This window comes from Gavia stellata, chromosome 18 (assembly GCF_030936135.1).
Source record: "Gavia stellata isolate bGavSte3 chromosome 18, bGavSte3.hap2, whole genome shotgun sequence".
NCBI classification, from domain to species: domain Eukaryota; kingdom Metazoa; phylum Chordata; class Aves; order Gaviiformes; family Gaviidae; genus Gavia; species Gavia stellata.
This window is the reverse complement of record NC_082611.1, coordinates 18,273,097-18,284,885: the sequence shown is the minus strand read 5'-3', so window position 1 is coordinate 18,284,885 and position 11,789 is coordinate 18,273,097. Positions and strand designations below refer to the sequence as shown.

General features: G+C 42.9%; 1 protein-coding gene across 1 annotated transcript; it reads right to left on the bottom strand.

The window, feature by feature from the left end:
• Nucleotides 1–234: 234 nt before the first annotated feature.
• ALG1 (ALG1 chitobiosyldiphosphodolichol beta-mannosyltransferase) lies at nt 235–11,246 on the bottom strand. The gene is made up of 13 exons (XM_059826352.1): nt 11,039–11,246; nt 10,817–10,894; nt 10,123–10,226; nt 9,469–9,617; nt 8,756–8,845; nt 8,154–8,264; nt 7,139–7,260; nt 6,291–6,329; nt 5,640–5,699; nt 3,555–3,665; nt 2,458–2,572; nt 1,611–1,686; nt 235–1,272 (listed from the first exon to the last, which is right to left on the bottom strand). The coding sequence occupies exons 1-13, from the start codon at nt 11,244–11,246 to the stop codon at nt 1,138–1,140; spliced, it is 1,398 nt and encodes a 465-aa protein (XP_059682335.1). The 3' UTR covers nt 235–1,137.
• Between the last annotated feature and the right edge of the window lie 543 nt (nt 11,247–11,789).

Here is an 11,789-nt window from a genome sequence, read left to right as displayed (position 1 = left end):
CAGATAAAACAATTACTCAGTAAGTAGGTTTAAAAACGCTGGTGCAGAACCCGTTGTAATCATTACCACCACTGAACTAGGAACTCTGAAGAGCAGTAACCACAATAAAACCAAGCACGTTTATTCCTTAAATGACTGACATCTCTTATAATCAAAAAGGTGATGAAAAAAGAATCTTGTAAGCATTAGGTCTGCATATGACTACTGATACTAACAATAAAAAGATGAAGGGCATCCCTGAGCGAGCACTCAGAAAGTGACGTGCCCTTTTATTAAGTTATACATACTTTCATACTACATTTTGGTTTTGTTTTTTTCCTTTTCTGTTCATCTGTTCAAAAAGGGATAAATTTTACGCTCTTTCTCAAGGTAAATGGGCACATTCACTTCAGTGTACAAGAACAACACTCACTGAAAGGTCTATTTTCCTCTAAGCGTTCAATAAAGCTGTTGCATACCAGTGGCTGTGCTTTCACATCCTTGCACATGCTGTAAAAAGGAAAACAATTCTGAAACAAAATGGTTCCATTTCAATAAAATCATACAAGAGGATATTCAGCGCTTGTCTAGGGAAGACTAGCCAAAAATATTAACTGTTTGAAAAAATAAAAACCCCACTGTATCCTCAGTTCAAATAAAAGACATCTCCCATTTGCAAGAAAACATACCCAAATCCCCCACCAAAGTGCTCACTGTACAATAGGTAGAACTGGTAATAGTTTATATGTGTATTCAAGTATCTTCACCAAAAAGTGACCTTTAAGCAGCACAGGTAACAGATTTTGCACGTACAAGTTCCTAGAGTAACTAAACCTCCTTCCTACTTTCCAAAGATTCATCCCAAGTGATAAGGAAGGAAAGGCAGCCCAGATGGCAAGGCTCTTCGGCACAGGAACCACGTCTTCCCTCAAGACTTGCAGCACTGGCGCACAACAAACAGCCTCAGCTGCACCTTCAGCACTAGTCTTAGTCACACGAGAAGCTGTAAAGGAAGAGGTGTGTCCAAACAATTGTCCCAAGATGAAGTAGTTAAAAACTGCAGCTATAGACAATACAAAGTGTTTATTCACTCTTTATCAAATCTATGCAGCTCCAGGAATGTATTAGCTTTTTTGACTCACTCCTCCCCTACAAGAGTCAGTCATTCTGCCCAAGCAGAGGAAGAACAGTCTGGTCCCAACTCTCATCCCAGCGCAGCTGCTTGGATGCACGAAGGTTTTTTCTGAAGCTGTGAAGTTTGCCTTCCAGTGTAGGAAACCCCAAGAAAAGCATCTGTAAGTTAAAAAGGAAAAACATAGAAAAATACCATCATAGTGCATTTTAGGCTCATTCTAGCATCCCCAATGTTAACCCTCAACTACAATGCTGCAGTAAGAGAGCGCTCTTTGGTCTGGCCCTATAAATAGTGAACAATGACAGTATTTAAAATGTTCTTGCCAGCTTCAGATTCATATAGAAGTGAGGCCAGTAACATTCACCAGGCAAAGCACTAGCTTCTGAGAACGCAAAATACTCAGATGATAGTCAGATATGAAAAGGTGGCTCACATGGTAGCACCTTTGTGGTCATAGCTAGCGGGAAAGGAAAAAAAAAACCAGTCAAGCCTTTACCTTTAGTTGTTCTGCAAGTTCATTTGAGTCCCTGAATATCAGACCATTTTCATTGTGTTTCACAAGTTCATGTAAACTGTGAACAAAAGTCATAGAAGAAAACGTGAGACAAAAAGCAGCGAGAGGGACATACGCATTTAAAGAGTTGCACAGTGACAGCCGAAGAGACCGTGCTAGGGTTATCTGTAACTTTATGATCCTGGATGTCTAGGTATGAGCTTCACACCTGACAAAATGGAATGAAGAAGGCAGTTTCAAAGGTTTAAATGTAAAGATTGTTTCTCCCTTCTATGTTAGACTATCTAGATCTACCATTACCATACAAAAGGGCCCCCACTCTGTCTTTGTGCTGTTCATCTGGCCATACGTTAGAAATCAAGGCAATAATCTACTTTAAAATTAACCTACAAGGAAAATCCATCCATGATCCAGTTCATGAGACCTTATGAAGAATGTATCTTTATGTATAAAAGCTTCCCCAAAGGACCGTAAATTCTAAGCCTGGCTATGCATACACTCACCCCTTCACAGAACACAGACACATCTATGCAGAAGGAAGCTTTTTTTACATGAAGTATATGGAAACAGGATTACGGGGTGGGTTTTTAAGGCACCTGGTTGCATTAAACAGTCCCAAGTTTGTAGAAACTAATGTTAATTTTTCAACTGACCTTAAATAAAACAACCTCGATTTCTAATTTATCTTACTAAATTAAAAAAAAAATTAATATGGCATAGTACTGGAATCACATTTGCTACATGCAGAAGCTGCTGAACTCTTCTTGCTTTGCAAAAATACTGGTTTATATGATCCACTTAAACTGTATCAGAATACGCAAGCTCTTACCATTCAAAATGTATCGCACACACAGGCAAACAACAGCCAAACATATCTACCACCTTCATGGGTAAATCCAAACCGCTAGATGATTTATGGAGACACACCCCCAGGTCCGCTGAGCCTGAAAAGCAAACAAAACAGGTAAGAGGCTGAATTCTCCAAAAGCAGCTCTTCTAGCCGTACTGTAAACCTTTCTATTTATGTACTACTTTGGGCAATGCAAGCTAAACATGAGCTACCTTCAACACCATCCAGACTGACTCAATTTCAAGCAGTCAGGCAAAAAAACAAGTGCGATATACCTTGTGACTAAAATTGGTCAGGCTTTAGAAACGTAACAGGCGAATGCATATTAAACTAAAAGGTGTTTTAAGATTTCACATATCTTTGCCTCTTAATCTGCTAAGAATGGGTAACTGCACAGGAAAACTCCATCACGATCCAGACAGGATATGCTGCGTGGCTCACTAGCGACCTCTTCCAGTTCAAGTGATTTCAAAGCAGAGAAATTACAGCATGATTTTATAGACATTATATTCATTAGTTAAGAAGTACTAAATAAACACAGTGTTTTACAGCCACATAAATTGGCAGGCTCTAACCCTGCAGAATGGAGATCAAGTTCAGTATGTATTTTACTACTTTATTAAGCTTACTCACAGTTTATGCTAATACAATGAACATGCTGAGGGAATACTATTCCAAGGACATGCTAATTTAAGATTTCAGCTACTTGTAGTTGCTCAGCCAAAAATTTTATGATTTCATTTACTGAAGTGACCCTGAAAGTAAGCTGGAACATGCACAGGCACACTGTATTTCAGCACAGTTAGAAGAAACAAAGAGTACAAAGAACAGGCTAAAATATCAACACAGGTACTATGCTTATTTCTCAGGGTAACAGTGAAAACCTGTAATTAAGAGAAATTTAGCCGGCATGAGCCAAAACCATGAACAGCATATGAGCATACCGTCACTAACCAGCAACTTCGTTTGCTTACTATATTCTACCAGCTTCCGTGCAAAATCTGCATCAGCTCTCCACAAATTTGCTAAGTTGTTTTTCACACATTCTCAAGCCTATTCCATAATCCACTATTTACCAAGCAAAAGCGGGTAATCCTCAGCTTCAAGCCACGGTGTACAGATCTGGATATGTTTAAAGTGCAGTTTATTTATCAGTCCATTGTAGTAGTCTTTTAGAGGTCCTTTACCTGTTTAAAACAGGAAAAAAAATAAAGTTTTTTTAATCAAGATAACTGAAAATAGTGTGGTCTGTGCATCTTACCATACAGCTGACAAACTCCTGTTGTATCAGGTACATCAAAAAGGGTACCACACACAACCCCCAAAAGGACACGTAAAAGACTAAGTCCCCCAGACAGCAATGTGACCTAGACTTCTCTCTTACTCAGTATTTAGAAGAGTCTGCCATCAATATAGAATCACAGAATCATTCAGGTTGGAAAAGACCTTTAAGATCATCTAGTCCAACCGTTAACCTAACACTGCCAAGCCCACAGACTCACAGAATGACAGGGGTTGGAAGGGGCCTCTGGAGATCATCTAGTCCAACCCCCACCAGAGCAGGTTCACCCAGAACAGATTGCACAGGAATGCATCCAGGTGGGTTCTGAGTATCTGCAGAGAAGGAGACTCCACCACCTCTCTGGGCAGCCTGTTCCAGCACTCTGCCACCCTCATGTTTAGGTGGAACTTCCTATGACCGAGTTTGTGCCCATTACCTCTCATCCTGTCACCGCGCACCACTGAAAAAAGACTGGCCCCATCCTCCTGGCACCTACCCCTTAAGTATTTATAAGCATTCATAAGATCCCCCCTTAGTCTTCTCTTCTCCAGACTAAGAAGACCCAAGTCCCTCAGCCTTTCCTCATAAGAAAGATGTTCCACTCCCCTAATCATCTTTGTAGCCCTAAACCACCACTAAACCATGTCCCCAAGCGCCACATCTACACGTCTTTTAAATATCTCCAAGGACAGTGACTCAAGCACTTCCCTGGGCAGCCTGTTCCAATGCTTGAGAACCCTTTCGGTGAAGAAATGTTTCCTAATATCCAGTCTAAACCTCCCCTGGTGCAACTTGAGGCCATTTCCTCTTGTCCTATCACTTGTTACTCGGGAAAAAGAGACCCATACCGACCTCGCTACAACCTCCTTTCAGGGAGTTGTAGAGAGCGATAAGGTCTCCCCTCAGCCTCCTCTTCTCCAGACTGAACAACCCCAGCTCCCTCAGCCGCTCCTCATCAGACTTGTGCTCCAGACCCCTCACCAGCTCCGTCGCCCTTCTCTGGACACGCTCCAGCACCTCAATGTCCTTCTTGGAGCGAGGGGCCCAAAACTGAACACAGCATTCGAGGTGTGGCCTCACCAGCGCCGAGTACAGGGGCACGATCACCTCCCTGCTCCTGCTGGCCACGCTGCTTCTGATACAGGCCAGGATGCCGTTGGCCTTCTTGGCCACCTGGGCACACTGCTGGCTCATCTTCAGCCGGCTGTCGACCAACACCCCCAGGTCCTTTTCCACCGGGCAGCTTTCCAGCCGCTTGTCCCCAAGCCTGTAGTGCTGCATTGGGTTGTTGTTACCCAGGCGTAGGACTTTGTATTTGCCTTTGTTGAAGCTCATACAATTGGCCTCAGCCCATCGATATCCCCCATTCCTGACCTGCATTTTGTCTACAGCTATAAGATAACCAAATAACTAATGACAAATTTCATCAGCACAATTAGCCCTTCAAAATCACACTGAGTTTTAGTTTGCTCTTAAGGAGTTAACCAAAGGGCATTCACTCTGCAACTTTTTGGCAAAACCTCGTTCAATGGTCCTCTTTTCCAGTGCTAAATAAAAATCTTTCTGCTTAACACTCCAAACAACAGATTTTACGTTTCTTTTGCAGCATCATCTCAACGTTGAGCCTAAATTCTTTTGAACGTGGAGTAATGCACAGCTGTACTAGACAGGGAGGCCGAGAGCTTCTCTGCTTTAAAGCTATGCCACGGTTACATGACTGTAACAGTCCAACTATAAATCACTACTCTTATAACCAGACATAAAGACAACAGTCCCTCCTCTCTCTTCACCACCAACAGAAGAGTCAGCATAGAACAAAAGTGAAAATGAAGTCTTTTATATTAGCACTGAAAGAATCGTAACACGAATAAACTATTACCTGTTATCACACATACTAAAGATGGAAGCTTGACTCCCTCATTGATATACTGCTCATAATCTGGAGAAGATAAAAAACTGTTTAGAGTCGACAAATATACAGATGCCCGGTTTAAGAATAGTCATAGGGTATTAATCATTTAGCTTCCTACTTCAAGTAAATTCTTTACAAGCATACACCTAGTAAAGTAGTAGTAAGTTTAGCAATGTTAAAATTTACAAATTTCTATAGAAATAAATTACGGTCTGTTTAAACTGCACTATTCGTGAAGCATTTGTTCGACTACGCTGTATCAGCTGTTTCAATATATCTATTTAGAAACTGCAGCTGCAAAGTCTACAAAATAAGACAATGCATATTCCCTTCTTTCCTATTAGCAAATGCCTATGGACAGTATATGTAATAGCTTAGAAAATAAAACTGCAATTTACAAGCTAGTTAGAAATATAATTCTCCCTGAAAACTCCTCTAATTGAATCCAGACCTTGCACTTCTGTATTAACTCCTACTCTTAAACCACTGCTAATTAATCAAATACACCTGCATTTTCACCTGAATATGGAAGCATTGTTCTTTAGCAAAACCCCTCAAAACTGTCCAGAAAACAACCGTTCTCCTTTGAATAGCTGAGATGAATTCCTTCATACCTACCTTCTAAAGCTTTCAAAAGGACTGAAAAGTCTTCATCCTCTAAAAGAGAAGGCTTTATTAGTGACATTCATATTTCTATCATTTATAATGAATTATTGTCTTTAAGTAACAACAATCAAGATTTTCCTCACCTTCACGACTTAGGTACAGAATGTGCTTTTCCTATTAAAAACCTGCTGGAACTATTTTCATAAATGAAAGTCTATAACCATACACAGTGCTTATTTGCGCCCCTTATTGGCAACACGGCAGACAAACAAGCCACAAATGCTGCACATCCTCAAAGCTATCAAGTTAAAATTTTCTAGTTTCTAAAGCTACAGAATTTTAAGTGTAGATATCGCCCTGTTAATTCAGAGGTATAGACAATTCTCCCCACGGTTACCAGCAATGGTTTTGTTTCCACTTTCTGTTCCCTTTTTCATACAGAGGAAAAAAAAAGTGAGAAAATTATGTAATACCCATTATCAGTAATACAGGAGTAAATATTTCAGTTTCTTAATCTATTTTACACCACCATGCAAGATAGTAAGCCTAGAATGAAAGTTAAAAAAAAGAAGTAGGAATTCTCTTTTAATCATTCTTGAAGCTGAGCCTCTAGACTGTAGTTCTATAATTAAAATACAACTTTCAAAATCATTCCTTTTTAACCACTGAGGTGTATCACACACAACTTGTATTTAAATTCTTCCAGCCAAATGAAGGAAAAAAGTAACTTTGCCAAAGATGATGTAAACATGCCTCTATAGCATGGCAAGTGTCAAGTGTGAGGAAGTATAAACAGCCCTCATTTTATCTTTTGTTGAACAGTGGTTAAATATTAAAAATAAAACTATTTCTTTCCAAACCTGTCCAGCTTGTGCTGCTGATCAGAAGAGCTGGCCGTCCTCTGGTTTTTATCACATGTCCATTTCTTTCATCCATTTCTGTAAAGGCAGACCTCTCGGCATTCGAACTGACAGACTCTGTACTACGGAAACAGAATTTTCTGAGTATGGACTACACAAACATGGCCAACAAACACAGAAAGAAATACTATGCTTACCCACCATGAATTTCCAAACACTTTCTTCCTGAGGTGCAGAGATACTTGATCATAAGACAGACCGTTTTTCATCTTTCTTATTGCTACCAAGAGCCTAGTGACACTACTGCTATAGGCACAATTCCATCTTCTAACAATGTGTTTTCCTTAACAAGTTGAGAAAATAGCCCATCTTTCCAGCTCTGCCTCAAACATATAGTAGAGCATGGAGGCCAATGGTACATTTATTCAATTAAACTCAGCAACTATAATTCTATGGCGGGCATTTCCAAGAAGAAACTGCTATTTGCTATGGCTTTCACTTCTTTCTCAAGCACTGGTTTGGTAAAATAACTCCCTGTTAAATCTGCTACAGGAGACATCCTGCACATAGCCAGAGAGGAATGTTTCACACTTAGACCAAGAGCTCGAAAGCTCTCCACAGTAAGTGAAAGGAAGGGATACTATTAACGAAGCATCCAATCACCGTCAACTAGTTCAGTGGGAACTAGACAACTGCTGAGTTCCACCCTAGAGATATTCTATTACAGATTGCCTCAGTACTTATGCCAACTTCTTTAAAAATGAAAGACTTCTATTATTTCACACACTAAGCATTGTGTTATCACGGTTCAATGATTTCACTCATTCTAGCCTCTCCCTGTGACAATTAAGCTAACTTGCACAGCATCTGCTGCTGCTAAGAGCACACAAAGACCACTCTGCCTGCTGATGTTCAGTAACTTGTGACCCCATGCCAAACTATTTATGGTTACTAAGTGCAGCAACTTTATGTCACTCGGTTAAGGACTGTAACTGCATGCTTTACTTACACATACCGTGGTTGAAAAGGCTCATAGTCTTTGGCAAGTTTCATGTACAGTTGATGTTGAAGTTCTAATGGTGTTTCCTTAAAGTAAGAAGCTGGCTTGTCATACAGCGTTACTGCCCTGGAATGAAATAAATTCACAAGTTAAATAAAACACAGATGTAACAAAATGCATATGGTACAGTGACAGGCTATGACAGTGTAACGCAGAAAGTAATCAAGTGAATCAATACAGCAAAATAATTAATTTTTGACTCTTACAACTTTCTGTATTCCTGAAGTTTGCTGGAATACACCAAGGTGGACATATTAATCCCATAACAAAGGACCCCTTTCTTGCGTGCATATTCAAGGGGGGTAATGCGACCATAAAAACTGCAGACATCATTGTCCTGATTTTTAAACTTACTTCATAACGTTTCCTGAGCAACTTTGATCTTAAAGCCCTCTGACCGCAAAAGAAAAAATTGCAGGGCAGACTAGTTGTTAATAAACGCAGCCTCGGGAAAGTTGCTTTTGTAAGATTCCTCTGAATCCAGAATCATCAGGGATATGTTCTTTCATTTTACTTCGCGTACACACATGCTAACATGTTAGAGGTATTTGACTTACTTTATATTGCAATTCACCCATAGATCTTCTTTCATTGCGTTAGTGACACACAAGTTATAGTCAGACAAACGCCCAAAAAGCTTTTCATACCTGACAAAAATCAAATCTTAGTTAGAAACCACAGGCAATCACATTGGCCAAACAATAACTGCCCACCAGTGCCGCTGCTAATTAAAAGCCAAAAGAAACCCAAGTGCCCCCAGCAACTGGAATTTAATTATCAATTACTGATTTACTCCTTATACTGAAGCAGTATCAGTTCATGAGAAAGGATACAGCGTGGCTCCCTTATCCTCCGAGACCTAAGAACGCCACACTCGAAAACCTTTAAAGCCTTTATCTACATGTAACCAATGAGACTCAGCAAGAAACAGACCTTTAAAGATGAGCTGGTGCGTAAAGCAGCATTAGGGAATAAAAAAGCCCAGTACATACAAAGAAATTCTAGTAACAAGATCAAAGTTTGCATATGCACATAAAAGCAACCTGCCTGCTTCATCAGTCGCCTTCCTACGTGTTCAATAAAGGCTTTCTGGCTTTTCTTTTCTAAGAACATGCTTTCTGAAATAGAAAGCAGTTTAACACAGCAAAATCCAGAAATCCTTCACGGAAACAGCCCTTCGCTAATTATATTCTCTCCCGCTAGTTTCCATTCTTCCGAATTCTGCAAAGGTATGTAATTTATAAAGAGGAGAAGAAAGTACTGTACAAACCATTTTGCAATCTGTACTAGCAGGTGATTTCTTCCATGAGTCAGACTCATTATAGTATATCCATAGTTGTGCCAATCAATTATCAGTTTGCTTCTCCAGAAAAGACATGCTACCCAGGCAACAGCTATACTAGGTAAGCCTGGAGGATTCTGTTTAATAAATAAAACACGTAAAAATAGCGTAAGACTGTGGTCAAGTGACAAACTCTAAGTAACTACCAGAAAAATAAAATCAAATGATTGACATGGCATCACTTTAAAGGATCCTAATGAACAAAGACAATTTTGTATTCACCAACTATAGAACTGCCAGTTTCTCCTCTGAAGATTGGTAGGCACTTCAAATTTTGCCGTTGGATCAGGATCAAAATTCCCCTCCAATAAACACACAAACATTTCTGTCAAGATTTATTCTTTACTGCTATCCATGCCAATGAAGTTCAAAAGCTCAGCAATTAACAGGAAGATCAAATGTGAGTTGTTAACAGAAAAACCAAAGTGTAGAGACAAATAAACAGTTTTATATAGGTTCACACCATTGATTAGGCCAGTTTTAGTTCTCAAATAATTAGAACAATGTCCGAGACTGCTAAAAAATGCCCTGTAATGTAGCACTTTTTATTTTTATTAATATTAGTCCCAACACAAAACATACCTGAAGAAGAATATAGGACGGCCGATCCATCTTCAGCATCACGTACAATAATTGCATTGCCTGCACGACGACTTTTATGACATACTGGAAAAGCTTCGGGCCAACTGCAAAACGACATAAAACCCGGTAAGAATATTACAGCTCTCCAGAAACGTGCACCTCATACAGAACCAGACATCTCTGCAGAGAAGAGTTTAAAATAATGGTACGCTGGAAAAATGGAAACCTGTTTTTGGACAAACATCTTGCAATCCCTACAAATTCCCATTCTGTGCTTTGTATAGAAAGAAATGGGGTAAATATGGATAAATACATACAGGAGGTAAGTAAAAAAATAGTAATTTTTCAATGTCCCCGTTTCAGCCTGCATCAGAACGGCATTAACGTGCTCCAACAGCACAGAGGGAAGCGGTTAGACGGGGCAGGGAAGCGCCAAGGATGCGCAGCCCCTGCGCGGGGCCGGGCTCAGCCAGCACACGCCTCTGGGCCACCCTCCCCGCGCCGGCGAGGCCCCAACCCCCCGCGGGTTCTTGGTTTTTCCACGCAAATCTCCTTTTCCCTTTCTCCTCCGCTCCCCCCGAACCCAAGCACCCGCCACAGCCACGCTCCGGCCCCCGGCCCGGCCCCGGCGACTCGCTCCCCCGCCGCCGCGGGCCGGGGACACCCGGCGGGGCCGGGGCCGTCCCGCACCCACCTCGCAGCCCCCGCAGGTCCGCCACAGGCACCAGCCGTATCTTCCCGCTCCGCAGCACGTCGCCGTGCGGCCTGCTCTCTGCCAGATGGGAGAGGCCCGTCAGAGGAGCGGCCCCCGCACACCGCCCCGACCCCCGCCCAGCCGCCGCCTCAGCGTAGCTCGAACCGGGCCCCGCCGTCCCCCGTGGCGGGGCCGGGGCCGGAGCCGCCCGCCCTCACTCACGCAGGTAGCCCAACAGCGCGACGCCGCGCCCGTGCCGGGCCAGCGAGAGCGCGTGGTACTGCATCCGCGGGCTGCGGCCCAGGTCGCCCAGCACCGCCACGCACACCCGCCCCGCGCCGCCCGCTGCCGCCGCCCGCCGCCGCCACAGCAGCGCCGCCAGCACCACCGCGCCCGCCGCCAGCGTCAGCGCCGCGCCGCCCGCCGCCATCTTGTGGCGCCGGCGGGGGGAAGGGCGGGAGGGCGCCCCCTGGCGGCGCCGCGCGGGCTGGGCGGGACGGGGCGGGGAGATCAGCGGTGGGCGGCGGGAATCCGTTTTCAATGTGGCGGGGAGGGGAGAGCGGCCGCTGGAGGAAATTGCCGTGTTCCGCCTTCGTGCAACGGCCTACGGTTCAAAGGTGCGCCAGGGGAGGTTCAGGCCGGGCATCGGGAAGCGTTTCTTTACCGAGGGGATGGTCAAACGCTGCAACAGGCGTCCTAGAGCGGTGGCCGGTGCCCCAGGCCTGGCAGCGCTTGAGAGGCGTTTGGGCAATGCCCTTGACAACATGCTGTAAAATTTTGTTCAGCCCCAAACTGGTCAGGCAGTTGGACCAGATGATCATTGTGGGTCCTTTCCAACTGAAATTTTTCTATTCTATTCTATTCTACTCCTATTCTATTCTATTCTATGCTATTCCACTCCATTCCACTCCATTCCATTCTATGAAACAAGGATGCTAAAGTTAATGAAAAGAAACAGTTTACTTAGAGCAAG